At 40.0% G+C, this 19,634-nt stretch overlaps 2 protein-coding genes across 2 annotated transcripts in view; one reads left to right on the plus strand and one right to left on the minus strand.

Moving 5' to 3' along the window:
* Positions 1 to 2,144, plus strand: part of Lbr (lamin B receptor) — a 28,878-nt gene extending 26,734 nt beyond the window's left edge. Inside the window, exon 14 of the mRNA XM_076831386.1 lies at positions 155 to 2,144. Coding sequence (XP_076687501.1) covers positions 155 to 315 — 161 coding nt within the window. The 3' untranslated portion in view covers positions 316 to 2,144. The remainder of the gene's footprint in view (positions 1 to 154) is intronic.
* A 1,702-nt stretch (positions 2,145 to 3,846) lies between these two features.
* Positions 3,847 to 19,634, minus strand: part of Dnah14 (dynein axonemal heavy chain 14) — a 343,676-nt gene continuing 327,888 nt past the window's right edge. Inside the window, exons 80-85 of the mRNA XM_076872908.1 lie at positions 19,371 to 19,567; positions 14,014 to 14,126; positions 12,815 to 12,954; positions 9,477 to 9,640; positions 4,425 to 4,571; positions 3,847 to 4,062 (exon numbers count right to left, since the gene is read on the minus strand). Of these exons, the coding sequence (XP_076729023.1) occupies positions 3,847 to 4,062; positions 4,425 to 4,571; positions 9,477 to 9,640; positions 12,815 to 12,954; positions 14,014 to 14,126; positions 19,371 to 19,567 (977 nt within the window). The remainder of the gene's footprint in view (positions 4,063 to 4,424; positions 4,572 to 9,476; positions 9,641 to 12,814; positions 12,955 to 14,013; positions 14,127 to 19,370; positions 19,568 to 19,634) is intronic.

A 19,634-nucleotide genomic window follows, 5' to 3' on the forward strand; every position in this document is an offset into this window, starting at 1 on the left:
CTACAAATAAAATTTTAACTGTGCCTAATTTTTTTCTACACAGAGTACATAGATTCTGGAAAACTGTGATTCTTAGAGAATTTGAGAAAAGGCAGGAAAAACTGCAGTGTAGGGAAAATAAAAATGTTCAATGCTATTGACTTATTTTCCACAGGTTTTAATCACATCCTGCCTTATTTCTATGTGATTTACTTCACCATGTTGCTTGTCCACCGAGAAGCACGCGATGAGCACCAGTGTAAGAAGAAGTACGGCCTGGCATGGGAGAAATACTGCCAGCGCGTGCCCTACCGCATCTTCCCGTACATTTACTGATTCTGTTCTGGTGATTAAAAATGCTTCCATTTGTGAAAACAGGGGAAAAAAAATCCAAACTCTCATTGCACTGACAGGATCTGTAAGTTTTGAGTCAGGACTCTAGAGCCAAGTAGTATGTTTGTTAATATAGCCATGCATATTTTTATTAAATTAATAACAATGTAAGAAACTATACAAATAACAATGTTAGAATTTGCTTTTAATAGGAAATTTTCAATCCTTAAAAATTTGAAAAAAAAAAAAAAAGCTAGTCTTAAATGCACTGAAAAGAATACTATTGATATTTATAGTTTTTAATTCCAAATTTTGATTTTTTTTCCCTTTTGCCAGTTGGTTTTTCTGAAGTGAAAACACTGTTCCATTTAGAATACATTTGTGTTTCATTGCATTAAGAAAACAATTTCATTTGCTTCTCTTTAAATCATTTACAAGTTATGTGATTTTTAAAGGAATTCGCTGTACATGGAGAGTGATGGCAGGTTAGGAGCAGACACTGTTTAAAGAGGCCCATTGGTAGCAGTTGGCTTAACTTCAACTTCTGAAACTGCATTTGAAAATGTACATACATAGCTTATTTTTATGTAATATATGGTGACTTCAGATTTTTCTGTACAGTATTTTGAATGTGAGATAATTGTCAGGACTAAAGTAGCTTTTTAACAAAAACATTTTCAGTATTTTAAATTAAGTTTTGTAAAGTAATACATGTGAATTAAAAATTTTGAAGCAATTAGAATTCATTTAATATTGTATAGAGGATGCTCTTAAAACATAGGAAAGGTATTTTTTCTTAATCCAAAGTTTGTGAATTTGGCTTTGCTACCTCAATTGCAGGTGTGTGTTTGCCTTTATAAACTCTTACAAATAGAAAAAATAGAATAAATATATATTTTTGGAGAAACATTACTATTTAAACATTTTTTTTATAAACATTGGTGTTCAAAAATTTGCCATTTAAGGCTACTATTTTTATATATTTTTTTGACTTTTAAAATTCAACAGTGTTTTTGCTACTCTTCATTTAAATTGAACAGTGATTTTGCTACTGTTTAGCTCATGCAGTTTATACTGTATTTTGTCCACATGTCCTTTATGTCCACAAAACCTTGAAAAGGAGTGCTATCTGAAAACAAGGCGTTAACTTAAAATTGCTTCTTTTAATAGATGTGCATAAAGGAAATTTAACCTTTAAATTCTAGTGAAGTTGATGTAGTCTCATTCATTATTAATTGTCCTATAATGGAACAGTAGCAAATTCACCAAACTTTTGTATTAAAAACTAATTGTTCTCAGTATCTTAAACATAGGGGAATGTAATACTTATAGTGTATGTTTGGGTTTTAATTCTACATTTTATATATGAGCCATTTAGATATGCAGTGTTCATCCTACCCTGCAATTTGAAGTATCTATAACCTAGCTTATGTTAATGTGATCATGGAGTTGGTTTTCTCTAGCATTCTGCATCCTGTAATGTTTAAACATTGCTTTGGTGAAATTGTCAGTGTTTTATCAGTACTGATGTATGCAAGCAAATTTTTTTGTTGCCTTTTTTTTTTTTTTTAAAGTTATGCTTTTCTCCTGGTATTGGAAAGTGGTGTTCTAGAAGGTTCTGGACTGGATCACAGGGAGGTTTTGGGGGAGGATGGAGAACATTCAGTTCTTTTCCTGGCAAGGAAAAAGGTTTGTTATCAGATGAGTACTGCAGTGCTTGGACATCAGCTACAGTTTGGTTTAATTTTGCTTTTGACATGTTTATTTGACAAGCTTTATAATGAAGTTTTAAGTTGGAAATAAAATTTAAAATAAAAACGTTGCTTTGATTACCTTGAGCCTTATTTTATTTTATTTTATTTTTGCCTGCAACTTTGGGATTATTGTCACCAAGACAAATCCTTCACTCACCCTCCCCACCCCCTGCTCTTTCTAGGATCATTCCTCTGGGACCTTCCTGGATCACTGGGCATCCAAATGGCAAACTGGGTCCCTTGGCCAGTTGCTGTTTATATTGAAGCTGTCACAATGTTAGAGCTTGAAAGGGTAGTGGTGAGGGAGTGGGTAACTCCCGGAAAATGGTTGTGTATTTAGGATTTGCAGTTTGAGAAATGCTAAAAACGATTGCATATTCAATAATACCTTCAAATGAATAGCTATTAATCATAGAGGCATTTGTGTTTATTTAAAGACAGTACATCCTTTAAGAAAGAGGCACTTACGTCTAAGACAGTGCCTGATGCCCATTTGGGTTTCCAGCTGATAATGCAGCACTCAGGCTGAGCTCAGTGAGGAAATCAGAAGGAGTCAGTTCTTCATTCCTCCTCCTGTCATTCCATAATGTGGCAGAAGGTGTGTGTGTGTGTCAGAATCTGTGCTGATTAAAAATCTAGCACAGGATTCATATCTTGAAGGTCTTTAATTTTGTACTGTTTGTTTGAAGAAAAGGCCTTGTGTGTTGGTGGTTTCCAGAAAGTATGGGTTGTTTTTAACAAATCCTGGATAATTTAAAAAACTTTTAGCAAATGAATTGCAACTAATAAGACCCCACCTTCTATCTTTTGGTAAAATTGTACACTTTATCATTTTCTCCTTGGTTCCTAAGAGACAGGGACTGTCTTATAGTTCTTTTCTATTGTTATGCTCCTACTGTTGTTTTTAGACAGTATAGTTTCCTAGACCAGAAAGTAAGTACATATTAACACTTTGTGGCTGTTTATGAGTCCAGTTTGTGGTATAAGTCCCACCCTTCCACCTCCTTATGTTAGAGAATGGATAGTTATCTTCATGTGTGACTTGGGGTATGTCCATTGCCAAAGTCCAGTGATAATAAAATAAGGCCTTGAATTACAGCTGTCCTTCCTTTTAGAAATGCAAGCCTGGGTGATTTAGTCTCAGCACTGGCTGTTATTAAGCTGTAAAATTTGGCTGGCTTGCCCACCTGGTACAGAGCAGGGCGTCTGAGGATTATAATGGAATTCTTGTTAGTGTTGCAAAGTGTTCCATTCTTCCCATAGAAACACATTTATTAATCCTGTTTATGGAATTCTCATGATTTGTTTTTGTAGTCTAGTGAGGTCAGAACCAAGGCTGCATTTCTTTTAAGTAAGGAAGGCTCTTCCATTTTGTTTTAGAAGTCTGTAGACCAGTAGTGTAGAGTATTCCAAAGGACGTGTATTGCATTTTATATAATAACACAAACCATTAACTTGAGTTAAAAGCTTTTTAGAAATATGCCCTAATCACTTTGCTGGGTACCATGGTTTCAAGTCAAACCTGCTGTGTTCCAGGTTATGCTGACTTGCACGAGAACCGAGCTGCAGACATCGAGCATTAGGTCTTGATGGGTTTAGAACAAAAAGCAGCTCTAAGATTCCCCCACATGTCGATGTCCTCTCCTACAGATGGAAGAGACTGCACTTGTCCAGTCTGGCTGACCACTCATTATCATTAGGAAGGGTGTTGATGACATGCGAGGGTCTGGACAGCATAAAGAGTCAAAACTTCAAATGGTTTGGTATGGAAGTTTATTTTTCATTCATTCTTCTCACACAGCAATGCCACCTGCATGGTGATCCAGTGACTAGGAGGTTTCGCCGTTGATAAATACACTGATGTCAGAAAGTTTGTTGGTAGACTAGTTCCAGTGTTAAAAATTCTTGACCTCTCAGGGGTCTGGTAAATTGGACATTCAAAAGTATAGAGATCTGAATCTGTCTGGTTAGAAGCATTGGATGTTTCAGTAGAAATCTTGAAAGAGAAAAAATCCAATAATCAAATTGCATAGTTCAAAACCAGTTAGCTCACATTTTCCCTACATGAAGTCCAGCGGATATGGTAAGGATTGAATGTGTAAGTTAATGTACTTGCACGTGGGGAATTTAATTTAGAGGAATTCCCATGGCTTTATAGTACAGAGAAATAACATTGGATGTTAATATAGCATCTGTTTCAGATTTTAGCAATCTTGGGGCTATTTTAAACGTGCGAGGTCTGAAGCTATCATATTTTCCTCTTGAGATTGCGGGTACCGGGGAGTAGGAGGAGAGGTGTGTCTTAGTGAGGGGAAGCTTAGGAGATCAGGACTTCCTGATGAACAGCTGGGTGATTACCTTTGTTGGCATAAAGTATATGTCGGGAAAGTCACAATACATTTCAAGAGGCAGCGAGTCTTCTAGTATATTTTGTTCATGATTCCATCGTGCTCCCTCAAGGAATAAGCCAAAAATATGAACTCCTTCATGAGAGGAATCCAAGCCCTGAGATGGAAGAGAGATGGTGTCAGCAGGTGCCCAGGCAGAAGCTGCCAGCCTAACAGGAGCTCCCTGCGGAGATGCCATCCCAGTGTGGAATCATCCCTGGTGTGTTGTCCCAAGTTTTTCCCATTCTGAGCATTTAGAATTGTAGGCTTTTGTCTGCCTTCTAATGCTGATCCTGAATTGACAAGTATTTTCAGACAGGAAAACCTCATATTTCTACAATTGTAATCCTGAGCTGAGCTTCTTAGGAGAAATCAAGAACAGTTGTAAAATGAGCTTGTTTTACTAGGCTCAAACTTTGTCACCTACCTCTACCATGGTGGCTACATTACTCAGTAGGGCTATGAAAATTTAAAAGAGGCAGTGAAGGTTCTATATCATATCTGATTCAAATTAAATAAATCAGTAACTGAATACTAAAAGGTGAAGTGAATTTCTGATGAGTGGTGTTAAGCAGAAAACCGGAGTTGCCAGCAGCTCCAATTCCAGGTGTGCCTGGGGGCTGGTGAAGCCACCTGTTCTTCTCCAGGTGTGCTGGGTGGCCGAGCACCAAGCTGCCTAGGAGGCCTCAGCCTTCTATGATCCGGCAGGTCTTTGAGGAGATGGATGGACACAGCTCTCCCAAACCAGCTTGTTGGCACAGAGATGAAGTGTGGAACAGCCTGTTCTATGCTTGGTGACTCAGCTATCCACTCTGTGGATGTGACCTGCCTCGAGGTGCAAGGTGAATTCATATAAAGCACTTCATATTTTGGCTTATTCTATAATAGACTTACTGGGAATTGTTTTGTGTAATGACTTGACTTTAACGTACAGGCTAAGTTTCATACACTGTGTTGACTCTAGTGTTGTCTTTTCATATACAACATGGGAGCAGAGACTCTCATGCATTTGACTTTGTTTATACTTGTGTGATTTGGACATGGAATGCATGGGTTTTTCAGAGAAAAGACATAATATGTAACTAATTTGCAAACAGTCCACAATGAGGTGACTTAATTCTCACAAGAGCTAACCAAAATGAATGAAAGGAAATTTACCTAAATCAAATCTGATTCATGGGATAAACAGAAATAACTGAGAACATCTGATTAGATGGGTAGAGACAAAAAGCAAGTTTGGGAGGGCAGCCCACCCCCTTTGTCCCTGTGAGGCATGAGAAGAGGGCCCAGAGCAACCTGCCCCCCTGAGCGTTGTGTCTGCTGGGTTGTGTAGGAAGGTGTTGGACAGGCTGAAGAATAGGCTGGCCTTGGGGTTAAAGCCATGTCTGAGCTCTTTGAACCTTAATTCTGGCCTATAAAACTAGCAATTTTTCATAAATAATGCAGGTAAAGAGCCTACGCATCTCTAACACACGATAAATGCTGAGTGCAGGTTGGTAAGGGGCCTTGGTGTCATCATGACAGGTCAGGTAGGCTCTGACCTTCTGGAGGCCAGTGGCTTTGTGTTGTTCATCTTTCATTTCCAACAGCTAGCACAGTTTTGTACACATATTTTTGAGTGAATGAATTGATAAACAATTGGACAAATTTCAAGTCCAAAACACATCTGAACTTTAAATTTCTTCCACTTTGGTATCCTTGCCTAGTGGTCACTTTGTTTTTCCTAAACTTCCAGGAACAGGGCACTTACTATCTACAAAAGGATGCTGTGCTAACCACCATGGACAATTTGGATCAAGTGGATGCCCTGATGCTCAGTGAGTCCCCCTGGAAGCCTCTGTGGCTGGCACTCCTTTGGAGTTCTAGTAGATTTAGGGTCTAGTTCTTCATGCATCACCCCTTCTCTTCTAAGTCTTTTCTAGAATGGATTCTCCCAGTATCATTCTTCTGAAAAGGTTTCCAACCTGCAATCACTCTAGATGTTCTCTGAGTCATTTCTAAGTGCAGTCTGATGCGTGCCAAGAAAAGGAAGACCAGGACTGGAGCAAGAGACCGAACAGCATGAGCCCTGGCCTCCTCCCGTGACCCCAGATCCCCAGACACACTCATAACAGCACTGGAAACAAGATGTGTCCCTAGTAGACTAGAAATTATGAGATCTCTAAAGATGGATGATAGAATTAGATTAAGGAAATCAGGAAATCACAACTGGTAATGCACACAGTAAAACCTAAACAAAACAATATACCCTCCGTTCCCCCAACCCCACCCCACTACTGAATCCTACAAGCTAATCTTAAATATTGGTACAAAATTTTGAATAAAATGTTATAATTAAGATGATTTGATCACTGTAAATCTTTGGATATAATTAAGCACATTGATAAGGGTAAAAAGTCATGTGATTATTTCCAGAGATACCGAAAAGATCCTTCATTACATTTAGCTTTCATTCTTATTTAAAACAATCTTAATTTAGAAATTATACCTTAACAAACTCGAGATCCATCTATCTATATCGTCTACCATGTTAACAGGACAAAGGATAAAAACCAGCTGATTATTTCAGTAGACATGGGAAAAGTGTTTAATAAATTCAATACCTACTTATGATTTTAAAAAAATGCTTTTGACAAACTAGGACTAGGAGGCAACCTTCTTAATCTACAAAGAAGCCTATAATTGATGTAATACTTAATGGTGGAATAGTGAAGGCTATTCCCTTGTAAGGGTAAAAGAAATTGAAGTTAAAGTGTAAAAGACTGGGCATTATAAAGTTTCTAAGCTGCAAGGAAGGCCTGAGTTAAAAAGTAAAGGACCAGGTATTGTTAAGTTCCTCTGCTACCCCCAAAACCTGAAATTCCTGTAGCTGTTAGGACAATACCCGAACTGCCCAGTAAATATTCCCACTGACTCTCTGGTTGTTTAATAACCTAGGACCCTGTGTAGCCTGGCACGTAGGCATTCAGGGCCCAAAACAAATCAGTTTGAATGTGTACCCCACTGTAGGAATGACCAATCACCCCTGCCCAACCTGTTCCCGCCAATAAATGTGCTAATCATGTCTCAGAGTTGTTGTTCAATTTTCCCGTGCCTCATGATGATTTGTTCTGATGTATGCAAAGCCCCCGCCCTCCTCAAAAAGTGTACTTAAGCACTGCTCAACCCCTGCCAGGGGCTCTGGGCTGCTCTCCCTTCTTGAGTGAGCACGGAGCCCCAGTGCGCTGGATTGGATCCTCAATAAACCCCTTTTGCTATTGCATGAGTTGGTCACTTGGTGGTCTCTTCTTCCGACGTTCGCCGGACCCTTACACCCTGAGTCTTAGGAAAAAGACAAGAATGTCCATTATCACCTTGTTATTGAACATTGTACTAGAAAGAAACTGAAGAACTAAATACATGATAAGCTAGAGAAATAAAAAGAAAAACTAAATATTTAAGATTAAAAGTCTCAATATTGCTGGGGCCAGGGTTGTGGCTCAGTGGTAGAACACTTGCCTAGCATGTGTGAGGCACTGGGTTTGATTCCCCACATAAAAATAAAATAAAGATATTGTGTTTATCTACAAATAAATGTATTAAAAAAAGGTCTCAATATTGCTGAGATGTCAATTCTCCAAAAATCAACTGACAACTGTCAAGAAGAGCAAAGCTATAGGACTTCGTATGAATACATACTGTAGAGCAACAATATTTAAAATAGAACTGCGGCATAAAGACATATCAGTGAAACATATCAGTGACTCAGAAACAGGCCCAGGGAAAGACAATTATTTGATCTACGACAAAATTAAAGTGGGGTAAGGATCATCATTTCAATAAAAGAAAAATGAGACTGAGTCAGTTGGGTACTACCATGCAACCCAAAAAACTTTAACTCCACCTCATACAATTCACCAACTCAATTCAATGTGGACCAGAAGCATAAATATGAAAAGTAAAGTCATACAACTTCCAGAGATAACAAAAGAAGATTTTAGTAACCTTGCAATGGGAAGATTTCTTAGGACTTAAAAAGGAGATGGATGTAGCAGACTTCATTATAACAAAGAATTTTTGTTCAGCAGAAGACAACACTAAGTAAAAAGGAAAGTCACATACCAAGAGAAGATAACTTCTATATATTAACCTGACAAAAGGCTTATTCCAGAATCTACAAAGAACTTCAACAAGTCAATATGACAGAGACTAGCCAATCAAAAGTTGGCTAAAGTCTCAAACAGGAACTTCACAAAAGAGCTTTCTGGAAGTTTTGTGAGTCTTTCTAGTAAATTATTACACCTGAAATTTGTTTTGGGAAACTCCTAGCTATTGGTGTTAGAAGTCTTGGGTAGACTGTGCCCTTAAATTTGACTAACCCCAAGTACAAGACTCATGACAAAGAGCCAGTTGTACAGTACTACAAATTCTATTCACAAAAAACAACAATTGTAAGAAAACTGTTAAGAAAATAACCTGAAGATAATTTCAATGTGGAGAAAACAAAGATGTAAATGACCTAAACAAATGGAACAACTATGTTTCTAGATGGAAAATCCTAATATTTAAAAGACAATGATTCCTTCTTGATTTTGAGCAAACTATTCAAAATCCTAACAGGGTGTTTAAAACAATGAAATGTGATAAGCTCATCTTTAATGTGGTTAAGTGTGGATCCTGGAGTAGTAGATTCCTAGAGCCGATTGGCACTTAGTAAGCACAAGCGTGTGGTGAGAGCACAGCAGGGCTGGGATTACCCGGAGCATATGGCTGGCTGCATGGCCACCGCTCCCAGCCTGGGCTGTCTTCCTGGCCATCCTCACTGTGTTTGCTGAGTGTTGGTTGGGGGTGGGAGGAGATTTTGCTTGCCACCTGGCTGAGCTCTGGAATAAGTGGGCTGCCGGGCGCAGTTGGATGGCATTTGGACTTGAAGAGCTCTGTGCCTTATTTATCTGCCTCTCTGGTACCTACCTGGCAGGTGGTAAGTACTGAATAAAGGTTCATTGAGGGAATGAACAACTACCCTTTCCAATCCTGTCAGTACCTTAAAGGCTCTCCTGACTGTGTTGAACTTCTTTTGGATAATTATGGAGAGCTCCTCATCTTTGATGTCACTGGTGTCAGAAGTCACATGGTGGGTAAAAGTGAGGCCATCCATAGAGATTCCTTGGGCTCTTCCATAGTCTTGAAGCACAGCAGAAAGAAAGGCTTTGAAGAAAAATACCAACATTTCCTTGTGAGTCTCTGGACTTCCCTCAGGGGTGGGCAACACCCCTTCCCTCATGGAGATAGAAGAGTGGAGTAGCTGAGTCAGGAAGGAAGAGAGATAAGGGCAAGACCTGTGTACTCACCTCACTTAGGTCTTTGTGCTATTAGTCTGGCAAGTGCATACGCCTCCTGGTGGAGGTGAACGTGGATTTTTCTGTAGGTCTAGCCTCTGTTCCCCCATATTTTTGTGGGAATAAGGGAGTTATAAATTTTGGATCCTATATCCACTTCTGATGCCATCTTGGCAAAAAGATGGGGCCAGAGTGAGGACAAGACTAAGTGTGCCAGAATCTGTGTCAGAAAATGACATATGGACACTGGGAGAAGGAAGGCGCTTTTTTTCTCTGTGGTTGCTTAGTGGCTGGTGGTCATTTTACCCCTGGTCACACAGAGCAAGGCTATGTGCAGCAGGAAAACCAACAAACACATCTCAAACTTGACATGGCCATCATTTTAATCCCAGTTAGCTCTTCTCCCTGTGTCCTTTATTTCCGCACCCACTCAGCTGTTTATGCCAGAGACCTGAGAGTTGCTCAATCTGTCCCTCCTGCACCCCATCACTTCAAACACCGAGTCTGGTTGGTTCTCTTTCCTAATTCCTGTCTACGCAACTTCTTTTCTGCTGTCACCTACCATCACCCTCCTGCAGGGCACCACCAGTTCTTGCCCTGAGCAAAGCAGACTCCCTGGATGGCTGGGACCTGGCCTTGTACTCCTGAAAAACCAGCCTCTATCTCAGAGCAAAGCCTGTCCAAGGAAGGGACATGACCTTAGTCCTTGGAAGGACCCACAGAGCACTCCTAAGCACATTCCCACCCTGCTGAGTTGTTTATCTACAAATAACAGGAAAGATCTGCTGTGCCAGGTGTCCCTGACTCAGTCAGGCTAGGTGGGGATCCACAGCAGGCCCCTAGCAGCCACCAATCAGTATGCGACAGGGAAATACCTGGGATGCCAGATGACCCTCCCAGTATTTTATGGTGGTTGATAACAAGTTGGGAAACCATGTAGTTCGGCACATACACCCCCTCTTGGCTTAAACCAATCAGTTCAAATGAATACCCCTTTTGTACTGACCAATCACCCCTACCCAACTTGTTCCCTCCAGTGATTGTGCTAATCATGTTTTAGAGTTGTTATTTGATTTTCCCGCGGTGTGTGATGATTTGCTATGATGTATGTGAAGTCCCTGCCCTCTCCAAAGAATGTATAAAACTGCTGCAAACCCTGGGCTTGGGGCCTCTCAGTGTCACCAGTTGCTGTGTGTGCGTGCAGAGGACCAAGCTAGCTCGCAATAAACACCTCTTTGCTGCTTGCATCGATCTTGGGTCTCTGGTGGTCTTTGGGGGTCCCGAATTTGAGCATAACACTCCTCCAGTGCACCCTTGCCCTTATTCCTTCCTGTAGCTATTTTTCATGACCCTTCTGGCCTGAAACACATTAAATAGCTCCCATGGTCACAGGGTGGCATCAACTTTTAGGGTTCCTGGACCCATCCTTCCAGCTTCATCCTACATCATTCTCCCTCTGTGGGTCTTTTGCTCTGATCATAATGAACATTTGGTTTCTTCTAACTTGCTTTCCTCTCTTTTACCTCTGGACTCTTGACTGGAATAATCACCAATACAGATGTTATTCTCAGTTTTGGGCAATGGATGAACACTTGACATTTTAAGTCAGGCAGGCTAAGTTCAAATCGTAGCTTAATCAGTATTTTTGTTGTTTATTTGTCTAAAGTCATACAACATATGGGCCAAGATTTTTCTATCTGAATATAGGGATGATAATAGTAACAGACTCCAAAGATTGTCACGAGAATTGGATGACTTAATTTATACTAAGTTCTTGGAACAGTGCCTGGCACCCCATAAATACTGTGGAAGTGCTTTTAATTATTCTCCTCTTCTTCCATCCCCACCTGGAGAACACTTAACTGGCAGTAACCTTCAAGTCTCATCTTAAAAGTCATTTATTTCCTTCCAGGCCCTGAATTAAGGTACCCATGTTTCATACTCCAAAAGTATTGATTGTTCATTCTGCAAATATTTATTGAGAACTTCGCTGGTGCTGGGGGAGTATTGAAGCCAGATTTACAGATAGATAGTTAGTGTAGTTAGGTAAATCAGGTCTAATATTGAATAAAATAAAGAAAATGGAGGCCATTATTGAGAATGGAGTCCAGGAAACTAAAGCAGCACTTGGGGAAATTGAAATGTTAATGTCCCCAAGGCCTGGAGCCCATCCTAAGGAAGTGTTAATGAAGCAGCTCCCAGCAAACAGGGAGGTGAAAATCAAAAGCCTCCAGGCCCTTCCTGCTCAGATTACTCCTCCACCCACCTATCTCCCACCTTTTGGGCCTTCCCACCTGCATTCTATCCCTGCAAGATAAAGGGAAACAACAGACATGAATGTGGGAAAGCTGAAAGAAGACCTTAGCTTTAAAAAAGGGAAGACCTCCCCCTTCCACGGATTCTGCCTTTTGGGTCCCCTTCTTCCTCCTGGGAGAAGTCTTTCTGCTGTCCTTTAATACAGCCTTCTACTTTCCACTCTATACTTGCCTCAGTGTGCTTCTCTGGTGTTGTACTTCAGCATTCAGGGAAGCAAGCTGTCACCGGTAAACAGCAGTAACAGTATTAGGTTCTATGGATATGACAGCAATAAAAACAGACCCATTCCTGTCCTCCTGAAGCTTCTAGTCTACTACTGCTTCTTTACAACTTCCTGTACATCCCTGATCACTCATTGTGGCAATATCCTGGTCAATTTTTTCTGCTGAGCAGGTGGGGTCCCAGTCCCAGCAAGCATTCAGCCATCTATCAACAAATGAATAAACAACTGAAGCACAGAATCAATTCCTAAGTTATAGTGGTCTCAGGGAGGGTCTTTGATATCACTGAATCATAGCCTAGAGATGAGAAAGTGACCTGCCAAGGTACAGGTGAGATCTGACAAAGGTAAGCCTATTTTGATGAAGAAAGAAAGTAAGAGAAGAGGGAAGAGGCCCTGGTACCTGCCAGGGCATAGGTGCTGTTGTCTAAACCTCTTGTGAAGAGGGTGAGGAGTTGTGGAGATACTGGGCCCAGTGTAGGGCTGATCCTGGTTTCTGATGCTCACCTTGTGGGAAGAAGAAAGCTGGGAGCCAGTATCTTGCAGGAAATCCTTCAAAGAAATCAGACTCTGATTCAGGAAGGTATGTGAAGCTTTGACTAGGTGATAAAGCAGTTTCATTTGAAGATATGATGAATCTCATGTACCTGTTGAGAAGCAGACCAGGTGAGGTGCGTAAGGACATAATAATTGCATACCTGCAGGTGACCTGGGCCATTTCCTCCAGTCCCTCCAGGCTCATCCTTTCACTTTTCTTTCTTTCTTTTGTGGTGCTAGGGATTGAACCCAGGCCCTTGTGCATGTGAGGCAGGCACTCTACCAACTGAGCTGTATCCCCAGCTCCATTCCTCCCACTCAATTCCCTCCCACTCAGGACTCTTGTGCTATACTTTAATCGGCACCAAGTATGCTTTGAAGCTGGTAAGGGGAAAAGGAAGACAAGTGATTTGGTTGGAAGGCCATGGAATTGAGTAACACAGGGCATTATTACAGTGGGGAACCTGGCTGGGCCTTCTGGAGCCTTATCAATTGTTTCTGAGTTACAGACTTCTCCAAAAGAATCCCCAGAGATGTGGTCTGGTGTTTGCATTTGTTCTAATACTCCTTTATACTTAAATGGTTAAGAGGCAGCCTGGCACAGACTTTGGTACCAGATTTTCTGGGTTTGAACCTCAATACTTCCATTTTCTACTTGTGAAACCTTGGGAAAGTTACTTCATACACCTCAACTTCCTCATCTCTGAAATAGGATGATGGGGGTTACTAGGATACTTGGTGTGTTAGGAACAGCAATGCTCTTGGAAAGAGGCTTGATACTCTGTGAGTCCCTTGGTCAATGGTAGCTAGTCTCAGGCCTTCACACTGCTTTTATTATGACCAAAAATACATGGAAAAATCACAAGTAGCCAAATTTTTCATATATCACTTCATATTTCTCTCTATGTGTTTCTTAGGACGCTGTGTAGAATAATGGAAAAAAATGTTCTGGCTGCTAGTCCTTATCTCTGTCTCAGAGTTTAGGGACCTTGAATGGACTCTCAGCTCCCAAGACCCCCATTTTCTCATCCTAAATGGAAGACAAGAATTCATCTTCTTCTTAATTCACATGTTACTCTGAGAACCCAAAGACCAAGCATGTGAAATTAGTTCAAAACTGTTAAGCTCTAGCAAAAATAAGGAAGAAACAAAGCAGTTTTCATTCATACCGACGATGTATTGCAGTGTAAGCCACTTTGGCCCAGGTATTGAAGAAATCCAGTCGCTGCATGAGATCATTAACCCAGGAGCTTAGGGACCTGCATGACTTGTAGGCATATTTCTGTTGAGATTTAGAGACAATTATGTCATTTTTTTTTTTTTTTTTTTTTTGTAGATCTGCCTCTGGGATCATTGGGAACATTTCTGTAAACTTTATAATAGACTCAATTGCCAGGGAGAAAAAAGTTGGCAGAAGAATGTCCTTTTCCAACTGAAATGAACATTTTTACATAGTGAGAAGTCTGAAAATGAATACCCAGGAGAAACAGGGTTATCTTTACTGAATAAAACCCTTGGAAGCTTCCACTCTCGCTAAGGCTTTCCTGACTCTTCTCAAATTCTTTCAATAATCCCCTCACCTCTATTTCCTCTTCTCTGGGGACATTATTTTCACATGCCATTGGGTGTGAGCCTTTCAACTTCCCAAATTTCCCCTGAGCAAAGTTCTATGAGCCCCCACCCACTGTCTGGTCCTTCCCTTTTCCTTCCAGTTCTGAGCCAAGCTGACCCCTGCCCCTCAGCTCTGCCTGCCTTTCTGGGGCATATCTTCTTGGCTTCCATCCAGTTATGGACACGCTCTTCTTATCTTAAATACAGCAGCCTCTAACTTGTCTGCTACACTGGGTGTACGGGGAAGGGGGTCTGTAAGTCCTTGAACCTCCTTCTGTGTTTATGGTCAAGCTTCTTGAGAAGGCCTTCAATGATTCCTGTTCATTATTGCTCTACATTAGAAGTCATCAGTGGCTTTATAAAAACTTTCCATATTCATGGTGTCCCACCCCCGTTTTTATTTTTTAATATTTATATTTTAGTTGTAGTTGGATACAATACCTTTATTTCACTTATTTATTTTTTTATGTAGTGCTGAGGATCAAATGCAGGGTCTTGCACGTGCGAGGAGAGCGCTCTACTGCTGAGCCACAGCCCCCGCTCTACACCTGTTTTATTTGGTAAAAATCCTTTGCCCCTTTTGGTTAAGCTGGTTACTTCCTTCTCCTTCGCTTTTTCTCTTAATTCTCTATTTTTTTCTAGACCCCATTCATTGGTTCCTTTCCTTCCCTCCCTTGAGGTTAGTGCTGCCCTTGTAAGGGTAAAAGAAATTGAAGTTAAAGTGTAAAAGTTAAAGTATAAAAGACTGGGCATTGTAAAGTTTCTAAACTGCAAGGCCTGAGTTAAAAAGTAAAGGACCAGGTATTGTTAAGTTCCTCTGCTACCCCCAAAACCTGAAATTCCTGTAGCTGTTAGGACAATACCTGAACTGCCCAGTAAATATTCCCACTGACCCTCTGGTTGTTTAATAACCTGGGACCCTGTGTAGCTTGTCACGTAGGCATACAGGGCCCGAACCAATCAGTTTGAATGTGTACCCCACTTAGAAGTGACCAATCGCCCCCCCCCCCAACCTGTTCCCGCCAATGAATGTACTAATCAAGTCTAAGAATTGTTGTTTGATTTTCCCGTGGTGTATGGTGATTTGTTAAAGGAGACTGTGATGTATGTAAAGTCCCCGCCCTCCCCCAAAAGTGTACTTAAGCATTGCTCAACCCCTGCCCCAGGCTCTTGGCTGCTCTCCCTTCTTGAGTGGGCCAGGAGCCCCAGCGTGCTGGAATGGATCCTCAATAAATCCCCTTCTGCAATTGCATGAGTCAGTCTCTTGGTGGTCTCTTCCTCCGACGTTTCGCCGGACCCTTACACCCTCTTCTCTTGCTGCTTTGCAGTCCCTTTCCCGGACTTCACCATGACTGTGGTTTCACTGTTTTGCTAGGCTGATGAAACCAACTCTTGCTTCACATTGTCATTGTTCCTCCAACAGCATCTCTTTCTGCTCACGTAGTCTCTGAATGGCAGTCTCTGCCTGCCTAAATGTCCAAGCCAGACATATCCTTCCATCTGGCTAATCCCAGGTCTTGTCAGTTTGTCAGACATGCAGTTGTCTGTCGTAATTGTATTTATAGTCTCCCAACTAGGCCATGTTCTCCCAGCATAACTGCTGCAGGGAGCCCAGCACTTTCACTAGTTAGCTTTCTTAGCAAGCAGCAAAGCCCCTCTGTTGATCCCTTTATCTAGTCAATAAGGGCACAGGAATAAAGGATCCCTAAGGTCCTTTCTGACTTTGAAATCCTGTGAAGGACTTCATATGTGTGAACTTTACAGCTTCCACATTTCAATTTTTCATCATTGTCTGTATTCAATTTTTTTTTTTTTTTGGTACTGGGGATTGAATCCTGGGGTGCTTAACTACTGAGCCATATCCCCAGCCCTCTTTTTATATTTTATGTAGAGACAGGGCCTTTCTAAGTTGCTTAGGACCTCGATAAGTTGCTGAGACTGGCTTTGAAATCCTCCTGCCTCAGCCTCCCAAGCAGCTGAGATTACAGGTGTATGCCACCGAGCGTGGCTCTATATTCAATTTTAAAGAATTATGATTGTCTCTGATTCTTAACCTGTCTCCGTGTTTTCTTCTTCTTCCCTTTGTTTTTTTGGTACCAGGGATTGAACTCAGGGGTGCTTAACCATGGAGCCACATTCCCAAAAAAATTTTTTAGTTGTAAATGGACACAATATCTTAATTTTATTTATTTAATTTATGTGGTGCTGAGAGACTGAACACAGTGCCTCACCCATGCAAGGCAAGTGCTTTACCACTGAGTCATAACCCCACCTCCAAGAACCACTGTATTTTTTTTTTTTTTTCCTTTTTGGTGGTACTGGGGATTGAACCCAGGACCTTGTGCATGCAAGGCAAGCACCCAACCAACTGAACTATATCCCCAGCCCTAGAACCACTGTTTTTTTTTTTTTCCTTTTCCCTCCCAAAGAGAGAGTGAGAGAGGAGAGAGAGAGAGAGAGAGAGAGAGAATTTTTTAATATTTATTTTTTTAGTTTTCGGCGGACACAACATCCTTGTCTGTATGTAGTGCTGAGGATCCAACCTGGGCAGCACGCTTGCTGGGTGAGCGCGCTACCGAACCACTGTTTTTTTAAAGATCATCTGTATAGCAAGTGTTGGTATTTCAGTCATTTTGCAAGTAGGGTAATATTTCATTGCAGGAGTCTTATTCCATTTTTTTGCTGTTAAAACATAGCACCACAGACTGGATTATTTATAAAGAACAGAGATAATTTGGCTCATGATTCTGAATGGGAAATCCAGCCATTACTGTTAAGATGTTCTAAATATTTTTGTATATGTCTCTTGATATCCATATGCAAGGGTTTGTATACTTTTAAAATATAGAGATCAACTGTATAAAAATTTTGAATCTTAAAAAAATTTTTAGTTTACATAACAATATAAGGAGTATTTCCCCCTAATCTACTATTTCAAAGGTTCTGTATTTTGTTTAGATTGTTTTAGTGGCTACCTTGGTAATTTGGTAATTATATCATGCATATGTAATTTGTCAAAGTGTAAAGTTCATTACTAATTTTATCCTCCTTCTTGATAATATAACACCTAAAAATTCCAGACATTCCCAACTCTGGTGTATGTGTTATTGCTGACTGTATTCTGGGTCTTTTGTTTCAAAATTAACAGTGCTTCTCTAAGAAGAAAAAAAAAATCCCATTGGATATTAGTAATGTTTTGTTTCTGTCATAATTGATTACCAATTCTCTGACTATTTTTACCCTCTTCATTCTTTCTTGCATTTCAGAGTTTCTAGTTTTGTTAAGAATGAATTTTATGTACCTCTCTTCTTTTGGTCTGCTTTATTTTATCTTCATTTTCAAAACAAAAGTTTTGTATGTATTGTTTTTGTGTTTATTTCATATAAAGTTTTGTGTTATTAAAGTTAATTTTTTGAATACATTGAAAATACCATTCTCATTCCTTTGAAAGTTTTCCTCCCCAGGAGTAGCAAATATTCAGAGCAAAACACTTGCTGTGCTCTGCCCAACTTTTTTGTGTTCATGTTTCCTCTTAGGCGTTTTTTTTTTTTTTTCCTGAGTACTAGGGATGGAACTCAGGGGCACTCAACCACAGAGCCTCATACCCAGCCCTATTTTGTATTTTATTTAGAGACAGGGTCTCACTGAGTTTCTTAGCACCTTGCTTTTGCTGAGGCTGCCTTTGAACTCACAATCCTTCTGCCTTGGCCTCCCAAGCTGCTGGCATTACAGGTGTCGCCATGTCGCCAGGCTCCTCTCAGGTTTTGACTTGTTAATCCATTATTCTTTTATTAGGCTCTTTGATGCATTTAGTAATATTAAATTTTTTTTAATCAAACGTTTTTAATTTTTTTCACTGGGAGGTGATCCAAAGGGAAAAAACCTTACATGGTCTTTGCAAACACTGAAAATTTTACAGTAACTAAAATATGAATATGGCAAAAAATAAAAATAGCACAACATGGGATGTAGAATGAAAGCTTTTTCCTCCACACACAAGACCCATGAGTCTCTCATATAAGGTAACTACTGTTGTCTGAGCTTTTTCTTCCAAAGCATTTAGTTGTGTTTCCTGAATGTAAAATATAAGTGCTTTTTTTTGGGGGGGGGTGTTGGGGATTGCACCCAGGAGTACTAACCCACTGAGCCACATTCCTGGCCCTTTTTTTGGTAATACCTATATTTTGTTTATTTATGTAGTGCTGGAAATCTAACCCAGTGCTTCACGCATCCTAGGCAAGCACTGTACCACTGAGTCCTATCCAAGCCCTTTAATTTTTTTTTTTTAATTTTTTTTATTTTGAGACAAGGCCTTGCTAAGTTGCTTAAGGCCTTGCTAAACTGCTGAGGTTGGCCTCGAACTTGTGATCCTCCTGGCTCAGCCTCTTGAATGGCTGGGATTAAAAGCATGCACCTGGCCTAAAGAGAGGTGCTTTTTATAAGCAAATATATGCCTTCATAGGCATAGTTTATAATCCTTAAAAATGACATTTTTTAAAAACTTTAACAAATTAATAAGACAGCTTGGAGATATTTTTCCATATCAGCATATACCTCACAATTTGGATGTGCCACAGTTTATGTAATCAAATTCCTATTAATCATTATAAGAATTATTATATTGTTATATTATCATAATTGTTATAACAAGTTATATTGTTAATATTTGTTATACCTGTTTATATTGTTATAATTGGTTCTGTGATAAATATTTCTAAGGCAAATTTAAGTGGAATTGCCAAATTGCCCTCTCAGAAGTTGTATGAATATGTACTCATATCAAAAGTATGTCAGCATTTTTAAATGACTGCATAGAATTTTACCACACAGATGTACCATTGTTAACCTAATCATTTCCTGCATCCTGGATGTTTCTTTCAAGCAAGCAAGTAAGCAGGGAATGGTAATTGCTTACCTGCCACAGTAAGGGAACTTTTGTACTGAGAAGAGAGTGGTATATTTCTTCCAGTTCTTGAGTGAGGATGCTCTCTCCTTTTAGAGCAAGTTGAAGATCTTTTAAAGATTTATGTATGACACTTAATAGCTTATTAAATCGTCCTATTTCTTGGTTCAAAAAAACTATTAAGACACAATGGATAAGGGGATCATGGCCTGGAATTAAAAAAAAAAGAGATAAAACTTTGATATGTTATAGATTAAAAAGAGGCTTTGCATGGAG

This window comes from Callospermophilus lateralis, chromosome 13, assembly GCF_048772815.1.
Source record: "Callospermophilus lateralis isolate mCalLat2 chromosome 13, mCalLat2.hap1, whole genome shotgun sequence".
NCBI classification, from domain to species: Eukaryota; Metazoa; Chordata; class Mammalia; order Rodentia; family Sciuridae; genus Callospermophilus; species Callospermophilus lateralis.